Here is a 22,392-nt window from a genome sequence, read left to right on the forward strand (position 1 = left end):
AAGTTATGTTAAAAAAAAATAAAACAAAGTGTATATTATTTGGGAACTTGCAGGAGAATCATGGGAGCCTCTTATGATCATATATTCATTGTTAAGTTTTCATAAAGTTATATATGATAACTACTGTATGCTTGACTCAGAAATATACTTTGTGTGAGAAACAAAAATCACATTAAAAATATTCACTAGTGTCGGGACAATTAAATCGAGTAAAGATCAGTCTCTTTAATAAGTGGTGTTGGGACTAGATATCCACATGCAAAAGAATGAAGCTGGACCGCCTTAAACGCACATAAACACCTCACATCACACATAAAAATGAACTAAAAATGGGGGCGCCTGGGTGGCTCAGTCGTTGAGTGTCTGACTTCGGCTCAGGTCATGATCTCACAGTCTGTGAGTTCGAGCCCCGCGTCGGGCTCTGTGCTGACAGCTCAGAGCCTGGAGCCTGCTTCGGATTCTGTGTCTCCCTCTTTCTCTGCCCCTCCCCAGCTCACGCTCCGTCCCTCTGTCAAAAATAAGTAAACATTTAAAAAAAAATTTAAAAATGAACTAAAAATGGATCAAAGACGTAAATGTAAGAACTAAAATTATAAAATTCTTAGAAGAAAACATTGGAGTAAATCTTCATGAGCTTGGATTAGGCCATGGTTTCTTAGATATGAAAGGAAAAGTGTAAGTGACAAAAGAAAAAAATAGATAAAATGGAAATCACTAAAATATAAAATATGTGCTTCAAAGGACACCATCAAGAAAGTGAAAAGACAACTCACAGAATGGGATGAAATACATGTAAATCATATATTTTGGTAAGAAATTTGTGCCTAGGATATAAAAAGAACTCTTACAATACAACAGTGAAAAGACAACCCAATTTAAAAATGGACAAAGGATTTGAACAGATTTTCTCCAAAGACATAGACACTCATATGAGCATGAAGCACATGAAAAGATGCTCAACATCATTAGTAAATAGAACTCAAAGCCACAATGAGATATTGCCTCACACCCACAAGGGTTGTTAAAATCAAAGACAAACAATGACAAGTTGTGACAAGGATGTAGAGAAACTGGAACTGTCATACACTGCTGGTGGGGTTGTAAAATGGTGCAACAACTATGGAAAATAGTTTTATAGTTCCTCAAAATGTTAAACATTGAATTAACCATATTACCCAGCAATCCCTCCTAAATATATACCTAAGAGAACTAAAAATATAAAACCTGTAGACAAATGTTCATAGAGAAGTATTCATTAATAGCCAAAAGTGAAAACAATATGGGTATCCGTCATCTGATGAATAGATGGAATAACAAAATGAGGTATATCCATATAATGCAATATTATTTGACATACGTGTAACATTGATGACCCTTGAAAATACTGTTACTAGGTGAAAGAAGCTAGTCAAAAAAGATCACATATTATATTGTCTTAGTTACATAAAGTGTTCAGAAAAGGCAAATCCATAGAAACAGAAAATAAATTAGAGCTAGGGGATAGGACAAATAGGGAATGACTGCCAATATGGGGTTTCTTTTGAGGGTAATGAAAATATTCTAAAATTAGATTGTAGAGATGGTTTTACAATTCATGGACAGACTAAAAACCACGGAGTTGTATATATCTTAAATGGGTCAATCTGTAATATGTGATTATGTCTCAATAAAATTATTTAAAATATTGCTTATATGTTCTTCATTCATTCATTCATTCAGACAATGTCTAATGAGGACCTACCAGACACTGTATTAGTGATACAAAAAAGAATAAAAATGTTACTGGTCTCAGAGATCTTACAATCTATTATATACTACAAAGTAAATATATATAAGTTAGAAGGGCTATAAGGTTAACACGTCAGATTCACATGACCATAATAAAATAGAATATAAGACCTTTTTTTACATAATAAAATATATCCTCTCAACCGTAATGTTAAAATCATGTTTAACTAACTTAAGCTGAAATTTAAAAGGCATGTGGCTACATGTCTACCACAAAGACATAGTTAAAACCATATAGAACAGGGGTCAGCAAACTACAACCCATACCCCGGCCTGATGTTTCTGTAAATAAAGTGTTACTGGAATATTTATACCCACTCATTTGCTTCAGATGAAAAGTTAAAATTGAGTAGTTGCCACAGAGGCTGTATGGCCTTCAAGCCTAAAATATTTACCATCTGGCCCATTAAAAAGTTAGAAGACTAGGTAGGATTTATCCCATGAATGCACAGATAGTTCAATATTGAGAAATATATTAGAAATTCTCTGAATTCCTATATTAAAGATAAAACATTATTTTACCAACAGGTATTTTATTTACTTATCTATTTTTTTATTTTTTAAATGTTTTATTTATTTTTGAGAGAGTGCAAGCAGAGGCGGGGCAGAGGATCTGACAGCAGTGAGCCTGATGTGGGGCTTGAACTCAGGAACCATGAGATGATGACCTGAGACGAAGTTGGACACTCAACTGAATGAGCTATCCAGGTGCCCCAACCAACACATATTTTTAAAAAAACATATAAGAAAAAAGGTTTCCACTTGATGAAAACAATGTTCACAAGCTAAAAATCTTTAACTTGATTAAAAACAAGAAAACAAAAAACAAAACAAAACTATTTACCAAAATACAAGAGGAAACAATGTAACACTGGAAACATTCCCATTAAAATTGGAACAAAAAGATACTCGCTAGCAATTTATAGTTCCTGGGGCACCTGGGTGGCTCAGTCAGTTGAGCATCCAACTTGATTTCAGTTCAGGTCATGATCTCACAGTTTGTGAGATTGAGTCCCAGGTTGGGCTCTGTGATGGAGGCACTGAGCCCGCCTGGAATTCTCTCTCTTCTTCGCTCTCTCTCTGGCCCTCCCCTGCTCACACATGTACACTCTCTCAAAACAAATAAACATTTTTAAAAAATTATAGTTCCCAAAAAACCCTGTCCATTGCAATAAGACAAGAAAAAACATGAAGACATACATATTGAGCAGTAAGGAACAAACTCCATTTGAAGAGTGTATGATTGTCTACCTAGAAAACCTAATAATCAACTAAAAAAATCTTGAACTTAATAAGAGTTCTGACATTAAAAAAAAATTTTTTTTTAATTTTTAAAGAAGAAACAGGGGGAACCTGGGTGGCTCAGTTGGTTGAGTGTCTGACTTTCGGCTCAGGTCATGATCTCGCAGTTTGTGAGTTCGAGCCCCGCATCAAGCTCTATGTGGACAGCTCAGAGCCTGGACCCTGCTTCGGATTCTGTGTCTCCCTCTCTCTCTGCCCCTCCCTTGCTTGCACTTTGTCTCTCAAAAGTAAATCAACATTTAAAAAAAAGTTTTTTTAATTAAAAAAAATTAGTTCTGTAAGTTGACATAAAGTCAAATAGATAAATGCATACTTTCCTATACACCAAAATAACCAATTAGAAAATACAATGAAAAAAGATCCATCCCATTCTCAACAGCAACTTAAACCATATGTAAGAATAAATATTACAAGAAATTCTTATACGAGAAATGTATAAGAATTATAATAACAAACATATAAAAATGTAAAGAAGGACCTATGTGAAACATTAGAGAATACATTATTGAAAACTAATGAATTTTCTACAAATTAATGGAAACATATATTGCAATCACAATAAAAATACCTAAAATACTCCTTTATAGACCCTGACAAGCTAATTCTAAAGTCCACATGGAACAGGGCCCATGGGTGGCTCAGCTGGTTGGGCATCTGACTTTGGCTCAAGTCATGATCTTCCGGTTCTTGAATTCAAGCCCTGAATCGGGCGCGCTGCTGTCAGCACACAGCCTGCTTTGGATCTTCTGCCCTCCTCTCTCTCTGCCCCTCCCCTGCTCACTTTCTCTTTCAAAAATAAGTAACATTTTAAAAAATACTAAAATAAAATAAAATTCACATAGAAGAGAAAATGCTCAAGAATACTAGCAGACACTGGAAAAGATATAAGATTTACTTATTGTTGCAGAAGAATATTTAAAAAGATATGTACCTGAACTTACAAACTGAGTTTGCATAGTGCTGCTTACTGGCACTAAGCTCTTTGCTTACTCTAGGAAACATTTTAAGAAATACAGCATGCTATATAAAATGTGATGTTATATATTTATCACAGGGTTGTTGCTATGAATGTTATTTCTCTCTTTTTTAAACTTTTTTCCCCAAGTTTATTTATTTGAGAGAGAGAGAGAGAACAAACACGAACAGGAGAGGGGCAGATTAAGGGAGAGACAGAATCCCAAGCAGGCTCCACCTACAGTGGAGTGTCAGCAGTGCAGAGCCCAACACAAGGCTCAAACCCACAAACCACAACATCACGACCTGAGCTGAAATCAAGAGTCAGAGCTTAACCAACTGAGCCACCTGGGCACCCCTGTGAATATTATTTCTACCATTATCTCCATGAAAACCCATTATAAGATATTTTCTTCAGAGAACTGCATCAGGAAAATCTTTACTTCTCTAAGGGATTGTTTCCTTTATCTTTGTGGACAATACCAATACGTTAACTGGTTGACTATCCATTTTCTGTGATTGCTATAAAGACTGGGTACACATATGCAGCTCGAATTTATTCCAACTATGTACAGACCCTGTGACGTGGATATCAACTGATCAATTTTCTAAATTTTCTTTTGCACCTGATCTATTCAATCTATATTTTCCCTATACATGTCTATACATGTCCTTTTTATATAGATTTTTGAGAGTTTTAAATGACTCAATAAATGGATACCTACCTGGAAGTTGATCATTTTCTGGAGCTCTTACACACAGATCTATGAAAGTAAAAATAGGAAAAAGAATAGAAAGACATGAAAAACCAAAACGCAATGTAGAAAAGAAAAGAGGCACTATTAGAAAAGAACTCTTGGGGTGCTTGGGTGGCTCAGTTAGCCAAGCGTCTGAATCTTAATTTCGGCTCAGGTCATGATCGCAGGGTTGTGAGATTGAGCCCCACATCAGGCTCTGTGCTGAGCATGGAACCTGCTTAAGATATTCTCTCTCTCTCTCTCTCTCTCTCTCCCCCTATCCCTCTCCCTGCACCTCCCCCCATGTTCTCTCTCTCACGCAAAAAAAAAAAAAAAAGTTAGAAAAGAAAGACTCACATTGCAGCTTCAGTAAATGTCACCTAGTGAGAGAATGACGATTCTAGGAGATGTCAGGAAAGTCCATATTTTATAAGTGCCGAACTCTACTGGTGGATCTGTTATGAATCTATGAAATTTAGGTAAGTATGTTGTACATTTTTGTCCTACTGATCTAATGGCAAGTTGTTAATCTTAGAACTAGTGACATTTTTTTCTTCCCAAAATTTTATCCTAAGAAAAAAAATAATAAATAAGTCTAAAAACTAACTAAAACCCTGGTTTCTGAAACTCTGAAACTCAGTATATCTCTGGAGTCAGTCCTTCCTGTGACTCTCTGGTCTCTGCTCTGAAGCTGGGAGAAGAGAGCTCAAATTAGGTTGGGTTTTCTTGAGAAGGCTGGATTGAGGGATCCAGGAATTTTTTTTTTTTTTTTTTTTTTTTTTTAAAGACAGAGCCTTCAGTTTAAATTCTAAATCTGTCTCTCTCTCTTTCTTTGGAAATCCACCATCTTCTATGAGCCAGTATAGTTTTTTAAGAATTTAAACCAGCAAAGTTGGGGCCATAGAAAGGCTAAAATATGCAAGAGGGACAGCTTTATTTACACAGTCTTCACTGGAAGATCTGCAAATTCACCAAAGACTATTAACAACACCAACAAAAGACTACAAATCAAAATTTATTCTGCATTCATTGCTCAAATATTTCAAAAGGAGAATAAATACAACTCTTTTTTTTGCAGGGTCCTAACTACACTTGTGGCGATCATAGCACAAGGTAAAACTTGTCAAATCACTAAGTTGTACAGCAGAAACTAATGTAAGATTGCCTGTCAACTATACTCAAAAACAAACAAACAAAACGCCAGAATAAAATTCGGTAAAACTCGTCTGGTTCGACTCTCAGCTCTTCCACTTATTGTCAGTATAAGCAAGTAACTTAACCTCTCTCTCAGCTTCAGTTAATTCATATGCAAAATGGAGAGAACACTTACTTCAGACAATTGTGAGAATATACTGAGAACATGGCAAGTTTCTCTAGAAATACTTCCTAGATTCCTTGGAATGGTTTAATATTGCCTTTTGCGGGCTCTGGTAGGGCCAGCGATGTTCTTGTAACCAGGAAAGGTAAAGCCTGAAGCACATATTCCTGCACTGTGATCTCTACCTACAAGGGCAGGAATACAAACTGAGCCTGCCCCATCCCTACTCGGGATCCGGGAACCCACTTGAGTGGCAGTTAGCCCCTTCTCTTGCTTTCTCTGAACTCCAGAATTGGACAGGACCCACACATCCAAACACTAAATCGCTGCACGTGGGGGTTGTGAAGTTTTACCTTCCTTTGGGTACGCCAATAAAAAGGTGCCTATCTTTCTCCCCGCCCTTCCCTTACGTCCCCAAGCTCCGCAGAGTCATACCTACCAGTCTTTCACCACCACACTCCCATCTTTGGTTCTAAAAGATCAGATTACAGAGATCTCCCACAGGCTCTCGGGGAGAAAACCCCGTTCCCCCTTCACGCGGCGCAGGTTGGAAGATTACTGAACACCGGCTACCGCCCCACTGCGCGTGTGCGGAAGTAACTGCCGCCCAGGTTCCCAGGTCCCCCCGCGGTGCAGGCTATTCTTAGGGGACTACATTTCCCATAGGCCTGTGGAGCTCGTTTCCGGAAGGCTTCAGAGGCCTCTGCCTCTTTGTAGGGAGAGTCCTGGGTTGGTATCTCTGGGACTTCCATGAGTGCCAAGCTCATTTATAAGAGGGAAGTGTATATATCATTTTCGTTTAAAAATACAAGACACCAGAATTTTTAAATACTAGAAAATCTAAATCAGCACTATAAGATAATAATCTACCCTTAGTTCAGTTTCTTTTAGCAATGCACTAGCTTAGGTCCCAAAAAGAAGGTGAAGCGGAGGACCCAACAAAGAAGACTGAGAAGGGATAAGGTGTGAGACAGATGTAAAAGTAGAAGAGTTTGGTTCTGCAAAATCAAGGGAAGAAAATGTTTCAAGAAGTGGGGAATAATCCAGCAGTATTAAATGCTGCTAATTAGTCAAGTAGGATGATCACTAAGAATTGACCATTGGATTTAACATTGTGGAGGCTGTAGAAATATCCCATTTTGGCGTAGTGGTAGAATTTCAATAAAATCTGATAAGAATTTGATAAGAGTGGAATGAGTGGAATTTGATAAGAGTGGGAAGAGAGGAAGTGTGAAAAGCAAGTACAGGCAGTACCTTTAAGAAGTTTGGCTTTTTTAAGATGAGTAGAAAAAGAAAGCTGTCGTTGCATATAGATTTGGGGTCCAGAATTTTTTTTAAGATGGAAGAAATTATAGTATGCATGCTAATTAAAATTATACAGTAGAGGGAGAATACAGGAGAAATGGGATAGTTGCAGGAAGAAAAGTCCTTCTGGAGAAAAGGGATGAGATTCAGTACACTGTGGAAGGATCAGTTGTGAATGTGGACCATTCATCCATTAAAATAAAAAGGGAGACAGAATTTACAGGTACAGGTGAGATACAGATTTAGTGGTGGGAGAATGAGCCTATCTTCTTCTGAATGCTTGTATTTTCTTAGTTAAATAGGAAGCTGAAAGTGAAGGAAGGGAGAAGGTATTGGAGATTTGAGGAGAGAAAAGTAATACTGTATGACATTGATTCTAATATACACTTTTTTCATATTTGAACATCTGCAAAACTGGTATTTTACAAATGATGGCATGCTATAGTTTAACTGGCAGCATGTTTTTTCTCTTTGAAAGTATGTGAAATAATTATGCATCTTATAATCAATGGCATCTGAGATTCTAATGTTATTTAGGAATGTGTAAGAGTGGGGGCACCTGGGTGGCTCATCGGTTGGTGTCTGACTTTGGCTCAGGTCATGATCTCATGGTTCATGGGTTTGAGTCCCCTGTTGGGCTCTGTGCTGACAGCTCGGAGCTTGGAGCCTGCTTCTGTGTCTCCCTCTCTCTGCACCTCCTGTCCCCCACTTGTGAGCCCTCTCTCTCTCAAAAATAAACGTTAAAGGGGGGGGGGGAGAATGTGGAAGAGTGAATGGATTAAGGAAATACAGTACTATTGCTTGGTAGCATTAACAGCCCACTTGATATTAGTAGCCACTGTATTCATTGGCATTTTCAATGTCATAAAAATGTTTTTTTATATCTTAAAAAAAAAAAAAATCCTTTCTTGGAGCGCCTGGCTGGCTCAGTCGGTTAAGCGTCCAACTTCGGCTCAGGTCATGATCTCGCAGTCCGCGAGTTCAAGCCCCGTGTGGGGCTCTGTGCTGACTGCTCAGAGCCTGGAGCCTGTTTCAGATTCTGTGTGTGTCTCTCTCTCTGACCCTCCCCCGTTCATGCTCTGTCTCTCTCTGTCTCAAAAATAAATAAACGTTAAAAAAAAAATTAAAAAAATATCCTTTCTTAACCTGTAGCCCATTTGAACAACTGCACCATTTCCTAACTTTCCTTCATAGAAAAATCTTTCTAAAGAGCTGCCTCTTGTTGCTGTCTACATCTTCACACCTCCAATTCTCTCTGCAGTCCACTCTAATAGCTTCTTTACTCTACTCTCCTAAAACTGATCTTGTCAAGTTACCAATTAAATTCCAATTCTGTCCTCATTACATCTGACCTCAACAGCATTCAACACAATTAAAATACTTCCTTATCGGGGCGCCTGGGTGGCGCAGTCGGTTAAGCGTCCGACTTCAGCCAGGTCACGATCTCGTGGTCCGTGAGTTCCAGCCCCGCATCAGGCTCTGGGCTGATGGCTTGGAGCCTGTTTCTGATTCTGTGTCTCCCTCTCTCTCTGCCCCTCCCCCGTTCATGCTCTGTCTCTCTCTGTCCCAAAAATAAATAAAAAACGTTGAAAAAAAAATTTTTTTTAAATAAAATAAAATACTTCCTTATCTTGGTTTCTAGGACATCTCATAAAAGCTAGTTTCTCCCACTTCACTCAGACTACTTCTGTATTTCCTTTACTAAAACTCTGTTCCTCTGTTCCTCCTCCAAATGTTGGAACACTCAAGGGTTTGACCTTCGGCCTTTGCTTTCTGAAATTGTCCTCTAAATGATCTCATTCAGTCCCATGGCTTGAAATACCATTTATGTGATGATGAGTGAGTGATGACTGAAAATCTGTATTTCCATCTTTCATTTCTCCCCTGAACAGCAGACCCCTAATTCCTTATGCCTACCTGAAATCTCCCCTTAAAAATCTAAACGTCGCCTCCAACTTCACACTTCCAAGCCAATTAATCCCTGCCTTCTCCCACCCCCAATCTAGCACTTCTAGTTCAATAAATGCACCATCACCACCTCATTACTCAAGCAAAAATTTAGGAGCCATCCTTGATTTCTCTTATTCCTTTTCTTTTTCTCATAGTATATATGTTTATGAAAGCACATATTTTTGTTTGGCAATACTGTGATTTATAATAAGAAATATATATTTGATCTTCATCCCTGTTTTTGGTTCAGAGCTCCTAAAAGTCTTGGAATTTCCTAAGTGATGAGAGCAATAACGGTGTCTTTTGTTATATTACTGAAGTGATTTTGTACTGTACCTAAGCATGGGGGCTGGCTGCCAGGAGAACGAATCATATGATTGGAGATTAGAGAGTTGAAACTTTCAGTCCCAACTCCCTGGCTTCTGGGGAGGGGAAGAGAGGCTGGAGGTTGAATCAATTGCCAGTCGCCAATAACTTAATCAATTGTGCCTATGTAATGAAGCCTCCATAAAAACTCAAAGGACAGGGCTCACAGACTTTGTGGGTTGGTGAACACACGTAGGTACAGAGAGAGTGTTGGCCCAGAAAGGGCATGGAAACTCTTTTCCCTTTCCCCATACCTTGCCCTATGCATCTCTTCCATATGGCTGTCCCTGAGTTATATATCCTTTTATAATAAACTGGTAATCTAGAAAATAAAAATGTTTCTCCAAGCTTTGTGAGCTGCCTAGCAAATTAGTCAAACCTAAGGAAGGGGTTGTTGGAACCTCCATTCTATAGCTAGCAAGTCAAAAGCACAGATGACAGTCTGGACTCGTGATGGGCATCTGAAGTGGGGGGAAAAGGGTAAGCTTGTAGGACTGAACCCTCAACCTGTGGGATCTAACACTATCATCAAGTAGTATCAGAGGATTGTTTGGTGGTGGGGGAAAGCCCACACATTGGAATTTGTGTGAGTAGAACCCGGCACATAATAGGTGCTAAATAAATATTTGCAATACTGAATATACAATTGTCCATAGTTTTATCTCCATTAAATGTGTCATAGAACTTGTTTCCCATATCTATGAGTCTATTTCTGTTGTTCTATTTGTTCATTTGTTTTGTTTTCCAGATTCCACATATAGGTGAAGTTATATGATATTTGTCTTTATCTGATTGATTTCACGTAGCACAATATTGTCTAGGTCCATTCATGTTGTCACAAATGGTAAGATTTCATTCTTTTACGGCTGAATAATATTCCCTATTCCTGTGTGTGTGTGTGTGTGTGTGTGTGTGTATGTGTGTGTACACATATCACATTTTCTTTACCCATTCATCTATTGATGGGCACTAAGGTTACTTCCATATCTTGACTATTGTAAATAATGCTGCAGTGAATATGGTGGTGCATATATCTCTTCAAATTGGTGTTTGTGTTTTGGCTTTTTTGTTTTGGATAAATACCTGGATGTGGTATTGCTAGATCACCTGGCAGTTCTATTCGTAATTTTTTGAGGAATTTCCATATGTTTTTCCATTGTGGTTGCACCACTTTACATTCCCACCAATGGTGTATAAGGAAGGGTTCCCTTTTCTCCACATCCTTGCCAACACTTGTTCTTTTTCTTTTTTTTTTTTTTTTTTTTTTTTTGGTAATAGCCAATCTGACAGGTGTAAGGCGATCTCATTGTGGTTTTGATTTGCATTTTCCCTGTTGATAGCTGACGTTGAGCATCTATTCGTGCACCTGTTTGCCTCATGAGTGTATAAGCGTTCCTTCCTCTTCAATGTTTTGGAATAACTTGAAAAGAAGAAGTACTAACTCATCATTAAATGTTTGGCAGATTTCACCTATGAAGCTGTCTGGTCCTAGGCTTTTTGTTTTTGGAGTTTTTAAAAATATTGATTCAATTTCATCGCTTGTATTGGTCTATTCAGATTTTTTTTATGTTTTTTATTTTGAGAGAGAGAGAGAGCGAGTGAGAGAGAGAGAGAGAGAGAGAGAGCAAGCAAGCAAGGGAGGGGAGAGAGGGGGGGAGAGAGAATCCCAACCAGGCTCCGTGCCATCAGTACAGATTGAGCAGGGGCTCAACTCATGAAGTGTGAGATCATGACCTGAGCCAAAATCAAGAGTCAGACAGGTAACCAACTGAGCCAACCAGGCACCCTGGTCTATCGAATTTTCTATTTCTTTATAAATCAGTTTCGGAAAGTTATATGTTCCTAGGAATCTATCCATTTCTTCTAGGTTTTCCAATTTGTTGGCATATAATTGTTCTTTGTGGTTTCTTATGATCCTTTGTATTTCTGTAGTGTCAGTTGTAACTTCTCCTTTTTCATTCCTGGTTTTATTTAGGCCCCCTCTCTTTTTGTCTTGATGAGTGGGCCTAGAGTTTATCAATTATGTTTATCTTTTCAAAGAACTGATTTTTCATTTCATTGATCTTTGCTATGGTTATTTATTATTTTAAAAGTTTATTTGAGAGGGAGGGAGAGAGAGAGTTCAAGTGGGGAAGGAGCAGAGAGAGAGAGAGAGAGAGAGAGAGAATTGCAAGCAGGCTCTGCGCTGTCAGTGCAGAGCCTAAAGCAGGGCTCAATCTCACAAACCGTGAGATCATGACCTGACCTGAGGTCAAGAGTCAGATGCTTAACCAACTGAGTCAACCAGGCACCCCTTTGCTATTGTTTTTAAAATCTCTATTTCACCTATTTCTGCTCTTATCTCCTTTGTTCTACTAACTTTGGGCTTTGCTTACTCTTCTGTTTCTAGTTCCTTTAGGTATAAAGGTATTTATTTTGGATTTTTCTTGTTTCTTGAGGTAGGTAGGCCTATATCAATATAAACTTCCCTCTTAGAACTGCTTTTGCTACATCCCATAGATTTTGGAATGTTGTATGCCCATTTTCGTTTGCCTCAACGTGATTTTAACTTCATCTTTGATTTATTCATTGCCCCATTAGCTGTTTAGCAGCAGGTGTTTAGTCTCCATGTGTTTGTGTTTTTTTCCAGTTTTATTCTTGTAATTGATTTCTAATTTCATACCACAGTAGTTGCAAAAGATGCTTGATAGGATTTCAATCTTGAATTTAGAGACTCATCTTGTGGCCTAACCTGTGATGTATCCTACGGGATGTCCCATGTGCTCTTAAATGAAAGTAATATAATAGTATGGGGCTTTAATACCCCACTTACCTCAATGGATAGATCATCTAGACAGAAAGTCAATAAGGATACATTGGCCTTATGACACCTATCAGATGGATTTAATAGGTGTCATAAGGCCAATGTATCCTTATTGACTTTCTGTCTAGATGATCTATCCATTGAGGTAAATGGGGTATTAAAGCCCCATACTATTTTGTATTACTTTCATTTTTATGCACTCTCTCTCCTATATGTCCTGTGCAATGAATGTGAATACCTGTGCTGTGACTGAAAACGTTGGTACATTCTTGACTTTCATGGGTCCCTATGTGTGAAAAGATTATTTTGATCATCTAAGCTTTGACCAAAGCTCCTTAAACTCCTCTGCAATGTACTTTCTGATGAATATGAAGGCTTGAGCTCTGAAGGCCTCAGCACAATTACCACAAAGTTTTTCTCCGGTGTGGACTGTGATGTACATGAAGAAATATTTGCATTTTGGCTGAAGCTCTTACCACGCACAACACACTTCTTTGGTTCCTCTCCTACTATACTCTAATAGATGTTATGTTTTGAGCTATCACTAAAACCTCTATCTCTCTTCACACCTTTATGGGGCCTTTCTCTCATATAATCTCTCTGAAGAACTTGAAGGCCTATATTCCACCTGTGGCTCTTGTCACACTCACCACACCAGCAGGGTTTCTAAACATATGGATTCTCTGATGAATATCAGAGAATCAAAACAAAACAACACAGAGAAGCAATAACCAAAGCAATAGTTGAAAAATTTTAAAGGAAGTAACTTATTCCTTACATTTTAATGTACTTTTATAATAAGCATGCATTATTTAATCAGAAAATTCCACCATGGGGGAGCCTGGGTGGCTCAGTTGGTTAAACGTCTGACTTCGGCTCAGGTCATGATCTCATGGTCCGTGAGTTCGAGCCCTGCATCGGGCCCTGTGCTGACAGCTCAGACCCTGGAACCGGCTTCATATTCTGTGTCTCCCTCTCTCTCTGCCTACCCCCCTCCCTTGTGCTCTGTTTCTCTCTCAAAAACTAAACAGTGAAAAATTTTTTAAAAATTAAAAAAAAAAAAAAAGAATGTGGTGCTTGGGTGGCTCAGTTGGTTACGCGTCCAACTTCAGCTCAGGTCATGATCTCGCAGTTTGAGGGTTCGAGCCCTGTGTTGGGCTCTGTGCTGACAGCTCAGAGCCCCTCCCCTGCTTCGGATTCTGTCTGTCTGTCTGTCTCTCTCTGCCCCTCCCCTGCTCATGCTCTGTCTCTCTCTGCCTCTCAAAAATAAATAAATGTTAAAAAAAAAAAAAAGAAAAAAAGAAAATCCACCATGGAGAAAATTAAAAGACATGCAACAAACCGGCCTTTAAGAATAATTTTAAAAGATTACCCTCCTCATTAAAAATAAGCAGAGGGATGCAAATTTAATAAGATTAAATTATTTACTAAAGGAAGCAAATTTTAAAAAACCAAGAAATAGCTTTGTTATGATATCTCTTTTCATTTAACTGCTCACTGAATATTCAAGAGGTCCATAATTTTGAGTTCAGATACCTTTAGGCAGAATTTGCAAGGAAAAGATGACATTATTAGCTATGTGGAGGCTGCAAACCCGGGAAGCATTTGTTGTAGAGAACAGCGTCAATGATCCTGGGGTGACCCCAACTACAGATGTCTCAACTTACCTTGTGAGAAACCATAAAGTGATGACTAGGAGATGTTAACTTAAAATAAAGATCTGAGGGGCTCCTGGGTGGCTCAGTCGGATGGGCATCTGACTTCAACTCGGTCACGATCTTGCGGTCTGTGAGTTCAAGTCCCGCATGGGGCCCTGTGCTGACAGCTCAGAACCCGGAGCCTGCTTCAGATTCTGTCTCCCACTCTCTGCTCCTCCCCTGCTCACGCTCTGTCTCTCTCTCAAAAATAAATAAACATTAAAAAATAATAAGGATTGGGGCGCCTGGGTGGCTCAGTCGGTTGAGCGTCCGACTTCGGCTCAGGTCATGATCTCACAGTCCGTGAGTTCGAGCCCCACGTAGGGCTCTGTGCTGACAGCTGGGAGCCTGGAGCCTGTCTCAGATTCTGTGTCTCCCTCTCTCTCTGAACCTCCCCTGTTCATGCTCTCTCTGTCTCAAAAATCAATAAACGTTAAAAAAAATTAAAAAAAAAATAATAATAAGGATTTGAGAGCTCAGGGTATTACTGAATTACAGAACTACTGAATTCTGACAATGTCACTGTCTGAAACCAACTTATTTTTCTTTTCCCTCTTTTTAAACCTTCTAGCATATCCAACATGATGCCATCAGAACCCTGACAAGCTGTTTTCTTGAAGACTGTTAGCTTAATACTCTTGATCCTATAAAGTCCAGTTTATTTACTATGCCCCCAATTTGATTCCAAACTTCCTAGGGCCTAGAATAAGATACCATGTAGGGGGCTTAACAACAGCAAGAAATACTTTACAGCATAATGGTTAAGAACATAAGCACTGCAGTCAGACATATCTAGGCTGGAGTCTACCACTTTCAAACTGTGTTTTATAACCCTTCTAAGCCTCAATTCCCTCATCAGGGATAATTAATGGATATATAGATTTAATCATCAAAGTGCTAAGCATGATGCCTGGCACATAATATTCATTCAGTAAATGAGAGTTATTACCCCAAGATTCCCATTGTCCATAAGAAAAGTTGTGTGTAGCTCAAAACACCTCCAGAGGTAATCTACTGTAACTCCAAAAATGTCCAGGTTTTACCAGTTCACATAGAACATGGAGTCACATTGGGGCGCCTGGGTGGCTCAGTTGGTTAAGCGTCCAACTTTGGCTCAGGTCATGATCTCCCAGTTCATGAGCTCAAGCCCTGCATTGGGCTCTGTGCTGACACTTCAGGGCCTGCAGCCTGCTTCAGATTCTGTGTCTTCCTCACTCTCTGCCCCTCCCTCGTTCATGCTCTGTCTCTCACTCTCTCTCAAAAATAAAGATTTAAAAAATTAAATTAAAAAAAAAAAAAAGAACATGGGAGTCACATTAACAATATTCACCATGTTCTGCTGCCTCTTGACCTTCTAGTTCATATAGAAACTCCACTCCCGGGGCACCTAGATGGCTCAGTCAGTTATGCGTCCAACTCTTGATTTCAGCTCAGGTCATGATCTCGGGGTTGTGAGATCAAGCCCCACATTACGCTCCACACTGAGCATGGAGTCTGCTTAAGATCCTCTCTCTCTGCCCCTCCCTGCTCACACACTCTTTCTAAAATTAAAAAAAAAAAAAAAAAAAGTAAATAAGAATAAAATAAAGAATAAACAAATAAAAAATAAACTCAACCCCTGCCAACTCTTCTCCCCCTTCCACCTATATATGCAAATTCTCCAGTAGTGACTGCATAAACAAGCCTTTTCCTTCCAGGTGATGTCCATATCGTTCTTTCCTCTGGCCTCTTTGGTGATGTTCGCAATCAAGAGCTCCACTATCTTCTAAAATGCACTGAGATTCCTCTTCACTATCTTCACAATTTCCTTAAAATGTGTTTAATTTTTTGGTTCTCCCTTTATAAAAAGGGCACCATACTGTATGTAACCTTTGGGGACTTTTCACTTAACTGTGCTAACCACACTGTTGTGTGTCATTGTGGCTCATTTCTTTTGGTTGCTGTACACCGTCCACACTCTTCTGATGATGGGGACCTGGACAGTTTCTAGGGTTAGGTTTTGCTATTGTGAAAGTAGTATGAAGCATATGCTTGTTCATATTTTCTGTTTTACACATGTAAGACACAACTATTTATTGTGGTCATTTTTGAAGGATTGAGATTATGAAAAAAAATCAGTTCGACTGACTTGGACAGCATTTCATTCTATTTTATTATATAAAATGTAGAAAGTGTTAACTAAGAAAAAACAGGGAAGGGACTTAACAGAAAGTTTAGGATCTTCTTAGGAAAGCAATGATTGCTGAAGGATGCCCTTTGCTCCAGCCATGATGAGCAACTGTCTTCTTGGCAATTCACAGCAAAGTTCCAGGGACCTATAACCTCAGATTCCTCCCACTCACCCCTGAAACTTGGTCTTGACTTGAGTGGTTAGAGTTTGAGAAAATATGAAAAGAACCAAAATAAGAATATTCTCCATGAAAGCTAAGTTCAAAAATTGGTCCTATTTTCCTCTGCTGAGTACATTAGAAGCAGGGAGGCTGAAAGTTCCTGAAGGCATGCCCTTCTGTTCATTTCACTTTTTTGGCTAGGGGCTCTAGAATGGAGCTGGGCACCCCACCACCCTTCCTCCATTCACAGATATCTGCATAGTTGCATGTCCGGCACTTCCAAGCCTCCTCCACATCAACCCCTTGAGGCTCTCGGTGGCCCATCCAGTAGGCCATATAGTGCTGCACCTTGCCTCTCACCTCCTTCTCTTCAAAGGCCACAATCTCTGTACCCAGCACTGTGGCAGTCTCTTGGTGGATGTACTCAATCTTTAGGATATCAATAACTGGGAGGTCAGACAGTGTTAGAGACAAGAAGACTAGCTCCATGAGGTCACCCAAGGACTTTACAGAGAAGCCTCCCTGCCGGGCATGCCTCAGCACTGAAGGTCCCAGTGGCTTGTCTGGACACAATTTTGTGTGGTGGATTAGGCTAGCACTGGTCACTTTCCCTTGAACCATGGCATCAAAGATATATTTGTATAGGCTGATTTGAAAACAGTCTTTTTTCTTCTGAGCTTCCAAAGGGAGCATAGGGCGCCTGCGTGTCTTAAGTTCAGCTAGTTCCAGTTCCCCCTTGGCGGTATAGTGCAGCTCATCAATTACTCCAACAAGCAGCACACCCTCCACTTCTCCAAACACTGGAAACTCTCTGATGCATCCTTCTGACTGCAGGACAGGAATCATTGATAATATATTCAAAAACTTAACTGCCCATGCATCTTCTTTAGTGGTGGTGGGGACAGTCACAAGATCATGAACTTCTAGTTCTCTAGCTAGGTGGATGCTGGCACCGGTGTCCAAAACAGCTGCCTTCTCAGGAGCCAAGAAACCAGGAAGCTCCTTCCCATATACCATTTGCTGTTCACACCAGTCTTGAGTAGACAAGTCAGTGACATACAAATGTTTAAGGTGGAATCGCTCCATAGGTGATGAGACATCCAATCCTCTTTTCCATTTTGGTAAGCTTGTGAGCTTGTCATCCTTCCCAGGGAGTTCAGAAGAAGGACCAGGCTTGCTAAGTGATGCACTTGACTCCTGAGTATCTTCCAGGTCCAGATACTCTAGCAACTCTGAGTCACTCAAGTCTGAGAACCCTGAGGCCTCTACTGACCCCGTCTCCTCTTCCCCATTCTCTGCCATGGCACAAGGCCCTGCAATATCATGTTAAAGAAATGTATTATCCAAATAACAAATTTATCCAAAGCACTTTCAAATTCTAATAAGGTAAAAGGAATCACGACTATTTATTTACATTCTTTAAGAAGCCTAGCTATTTACGACCAACTAGTAACGCAACAGAATTGCATTGGCCTCGATTTCTTCATTTAAAAGGAGATTTGAGGTTTGCTTTTTCTGCTTCAAAGTTCTACTGACTTGGAATATTATTTCATTATTTAGAAATGTATAGGTCTTTGTAAATGTTGGAGCAATGTTGGTAAAAACATGGCCACTTTTATAATTCTTCTAATACAAAATCCTTGACTAAGAAAACGAAACTCAATTACAAACTATTCCTTGAGAAAAATCAGCTCTATGATGACTGTTTTACAATGTAGTTCTCAGGAACATAGTATAGCAAAATTCAAAGACTAACTATAGACAAATACCAATAGATCTGCTCATACACAAAGTAATAGCATACAGCGTGCCCAGGTAGCTTGGTCAGTTGGGCATCTGGCTCTTGGTTTCAGCTCAGGTCATGATCTTACGGTTTGTGGGTTCGGGCCCCATGTCAGGCTCCGCACAGAGCCTACTTGGAATTCTCTCTCTCCCTTTCTCTCTCTGCCCCTCCCCTGCTATCACTTTCCCAAAATAAATAAACTTATAAAAAAAAGGTAATAGCATGAAGTCATGAGAGTGGACGTTCACAGCAACATGTGGAAATCAGTTGCTTTCAAGATTTGAAATATACTAAGGAAATGGCAAGGAGGAAAAGCTCTTGGTGGGTTTTACTTTATCCTTACTGACTTTATAAATTATCCTAGCAGAAATTGGTGTTTCCCACTAAGTTTATTTTTTCTCTCCACAAGAAATTAGCTTATGATGGAAAATATCTGTCAATAAGCACTAATAAAATACTACAGTATTTGCTATAATATTGAATATTGTGCAGTTATTGAGTGCTAGACATTGAGCCAAGTGCTTCACATCCAATATCTCACTACTCTACTGTGGGACAGGTACTCTTTTTTTTTTTTTTTTTTTAATTTTTACTACAAAAAAAATTCACACAAAGAAACAGAACAATGAACATCTATATATATACACAACACCTAGATAAACAACTGTTGACATGCTGCTGTATTTGCATTTTTCATGTGTGCATTTTTGGCTATTTTAAAGTAAACTATAGACCTAACACTTCAGATATAAATGCTTCAGCATTCATTTCCAGATAAAGACATTCTCCTACATTAACTACATTACTGTTATCACAACTAACAAAATCAATAATTCCCTAATACTCCCCTCCTTATTCAAATTTCCCCAGCGGCCCTAAAATGTCTTAAATAGCTTTTCTTTAAATCAGGAAACAAAGACCACACGTTATGTTTGATTTGTTTTGTCTCTCAAACATTTTTAATCCTAAGAAACTAGGCAAACTATTTTGTAAAGATACTCTTTTTAAGCCTTCTTCCTAATCTCACATATCTAACCTAGCATAGGTTAGAAACAAAACAAAACAAGGTATGACCAGTCCACCAGTATTGGACTTTGGGTGCCAGGAAAATAATCTGACACAGAATTTAAACTGATTGAGATAACTATGAACTAAATTTCCTCTTTGCTATTAAGCAATGAAGAAACTGAATGCACCAAATTCCATATTAAAAACTTAAGAACTGATATATTGAAAATGGTATTAATATTTGCTATGGTTGTACTTAACTCATTTTTAAATAGTCTAAATGTCCCTAATGAAAGAAAACATATACAGCTGGCAGAGAAGTTATTTGCAATGAACAAAAGTAATGCAATGCTAAGATTTCTGCTTATATCCTATAAAGTTATTGCTTTAGAGAATACTTCAATAGTAATAAAACACAGAAGACGCACATTTACATAAGTGTCTCAAATTATAAATGTGCCTTGGATGATGACAGTTTCAAAATGAGTAATGTTATTTGGACCATGAAGTCCCTGAAAGTTGGAAAGAATCTTCATCCTCTGTCAAGAAAATGAAGTTAAATGGCAATTAACATGTACACTTTGGGTGTTTTTCCCCGCTGGGGGAGGGCACTAAATCTAAATCTAAATCAACTGACCTTGAAAACATTTTATTTCAAATATATAGATCTGGGCTGGCCAATATGTAGCCACCAGCCACATACAGTTACTTAAATTTAAATTAACTAAAATAAAATAAAATTTAAAACTCAATTTCTCTGCTGCATTAGGCACATTTCCAGTAATTAGTAGCTATATGTGGCTAGGGGGTATCACATTATAAGGCAAAGACATAGAACATTCCTCTGACTATAGAAATGTTCTTTTTGGACAGTAGTGATTTAGATTATTCTATGTGTCTGTACTAACTCCCTGGGGTGGGGTGGGGGGGGGGAGAGAAGGAGAGGCAGAGAGAGAGTAAGCTCCTGAAAGTTATGAACTTTGTTACTCGTTTTACATACTGAGAATAGGGTAGCCCTGAACAGGTTAAGCAAAATGTTCTGTAGAGAAGAAACAAAAAGGAGGCATTCTCTGTGAAACTGTTCATCTAAAGGAAGAAAACAATACACTGGGGATGAGCAATTTAGACTCAGATATGTTGCCTGGACTTTCCTGCACAGAAAAATTCCAGCCAAGGGCATAATACAGCACATTGTCTCCGAATGCAGTTTGTATTTTTCTGACATGAGATGATTTCACATGGTTCACATGAGATGATTTCAAATGATTTCAACATTTTTAGACACATCTTAGCATATAAAGCTATATTCAAATGCATAAATCCAATGCATCATTTCATGGAGAGTGTTTCTTAAGACAAGTGTGGTCTTTAAATAAATGAAATTAAAAAATTTTAAACATGAAAATAACAATACAGGTAGTACACAGGAATGGCAACAATCCTCAGGTGGTAAATGAATGTAATGTTTGGGAAATACCAGCATAGTGTCAAGAGTCTGGGGGTCGTGGGGATCTACATTCTAAACCTAATCCTGACTAGGTCAGTAGTATTCAGTAATATGCCACTTGCCTTATGAGTGCTCTTGAGCAAGTTCTTCGTTTTCCTGACGCTACTGACACAGTATCCCCTCCAACTGTCCTCAGCTACTCAAAACAGTGATAAAACAAAACAAACATACTAGCATTCAACAAATGTGGATCTCCTTCCCCTACCCAAGGAAGAGACGGGATAGCATTTCTATTCCTTTTGACAAATTGAGTTTAAACTTTAGGAGAGAAGAAACTTCTACTCCCCTGGGACTTGGCTGATCTTTCCCCTTACCAGGAAGTGCAGAATGCTGAAATGACAGGGGTCGGGGAGGAGAAAGGAGCTCTGAAAAGCCAGGTCTGCACTGAAGAATCCAGATTAGCAACTCTGTGCCTTGCTGTGGTAGAATGGGGACTTTTCCTTTCTCACCTGTCCAGTCCCTCACATTGTGGCATTTCCTCCTCTCTGATCCACACTGCACAGGCTGTTGCCCATCCCAGAAGCTAGGTAATGCTTGCCTCTCTCCTGGATCAAATCCTCCAAGACTTCTTCGTTTTCTCCACACCCCGGATGTAGTTACTTAATTCAATCCTCGCTCCCTGCAAACAAGAGAATCAAAAATAGCCAAAGTCCCCCAGGAGCTCCAAGACCAGTTCCCTCTTCCAGCCCCAAACCTCAGCCCAGGTGCTGAGCAAAGACCCCAGGTGAGAGGCTTTTCTTCTCTGATGGGTTCCTGCTGCCTGTGGCACTGCCACTACCTTCACCCTCTACATTCTGACTTGTTCGGTGCAGCCCGGACTTGTGGGCTCCGACAGCGCTTGCCTTCAGCCAGGACCTTTCCACCGGCCCAGACCACTGTCGCCCCAGCAATTCCAAGCCCGTCCTAAAGTTTACTGAGCACTCCCTACAATGGCTTGGAGGAGCCGGAAATGACAGCAAAGGGTCGCCGGCTTCGGGAAGAGGTCCCAGCGGACCTCCACGAAAGGGCCAGAACCCACAGGAGTCTGGCCTGCGAAGGCAGACACGACAAGCCGCTGCCCGGGGGCCGCTCCCGCCCGGGGATCGCGGCAACCGCGGGAACAGACCCCAGGGCTCCACACCGCAGCCGCTCAGCCACCCATTCGCCGGCCTGATCCTAACCTTGGCTACTCCTCCGAAACCCGGGCTCTCCCCGGCTCCGCCGCGGCCTCGTTACTGCTCCCGGGCTCCACCGCGGACCTGCAGGGGAAGCTTGAGCACAAAGCTCTCCGCTACGGGGTGGTGCGCACTGACGCTGCTGGAGCGCTGGCCCAGAATGCCCAGCGGCCGTCCGAGGCCCGCCCCCTCCCAGAGGCCGCGGCGGCGCAGCACGCTTCTCGAGTCCACTGAGGGGCGGACTCCCTCTAGCGGCGGGGCGAGCAGGGCGCTAAAGGCGAGCGGCAGCCTTTGGGCGGGCTGTCCCCGCGGACGGCTGGCTGTGCGTGTGGCTTATCTCCGGACGGAACTGCGCTGTCACCTGTCCCAGAAGCTCTCACTGCGGCCCCT

At 40.1% G+C, this 22,392-nt stretch overlaps 2 protein-coding genes across 4 annotated transcripts in view; both read right to left on the bottom strand.

Annotated features, from left to right (window-relative positions):
• LOC125913533 (zinc finger protein 684-like) overlaps positions 1–21,384 on the bottom strand; it is a 29,862-nt gene extending 8,478 nt beyond the window's left edge. The window contains exons 1-3 of one of the 3 annotated variants that reach the window (XM_049618711.1): positions 6,539–6,791; positions 5,139–5,247; positions 4,770–4,808 (exon numbers count right to left, since the gene is read on the bottom strand). In XM_049618711.1, the coding sequence (XP_049474668.1) occupies positions 4,770–4,784 (15 nt within the window). In that variant the 5' untranslated portion in view covers positions 4,785–4,808; positions 5,139–5,247; positions 6,539–6,791. Of the gene's footprint in view, positions 1–4,769; positions 4,809–5,138; positions 5,248–6,538; positions 6,792–21,297 lie in introns of those variants that run through there. The other 2 variants (XM_049618710.1, XM_049618712.1) reach the window with 2 other exon arrangements.
• Positions 15,966–21,380, bottom strand: EXO5 (exonuclease 5). The gene is made up of 2 exons (XM_049618713.1): positions 21,298–21,380; positions 15,966–17,863 (listed from the first exon to the last, which is right to left on the bottom strand). Exon 2 carries the CDS (start codon positions 17,850–17,852, stop codon positions 16,731–16,733), a length of 1,122 nt encoding a protein of 373 aa, XP_049474670.1. The 5' UTR covers positions 17,853–17,863; positions 21,298–21,380; the 3' UTR covers positions 15,966–16,730.
• Positions 21,385–22,392: the final 1,008 nt, after the last annotated feature.

This window comes from Panthera uncia (genome assembly GCF_023721935.1).
Source record: "Panthera uncia isolate 11264 chromosome C1 unlocalized genomic scaffold, Puncia_PCG_1.0 HiC_scaffold_4, whole genome shotgun sequence".
NCBI classification, from domain to species: Eukaryota; Metazoa; Chordata; class Mammalia; order Carnivora; family Felidae; genus Panthera; species Panthera uncia.

Coding starts and splice junctions, on each gene's coding strand:
- EXO5 (XM_049618713.1), bottom strand. CDS start 17,852: ATGGCAGAGAATGGGGAAGAGGAGACGGGGTCAGTAGAGGCCTCAGGG.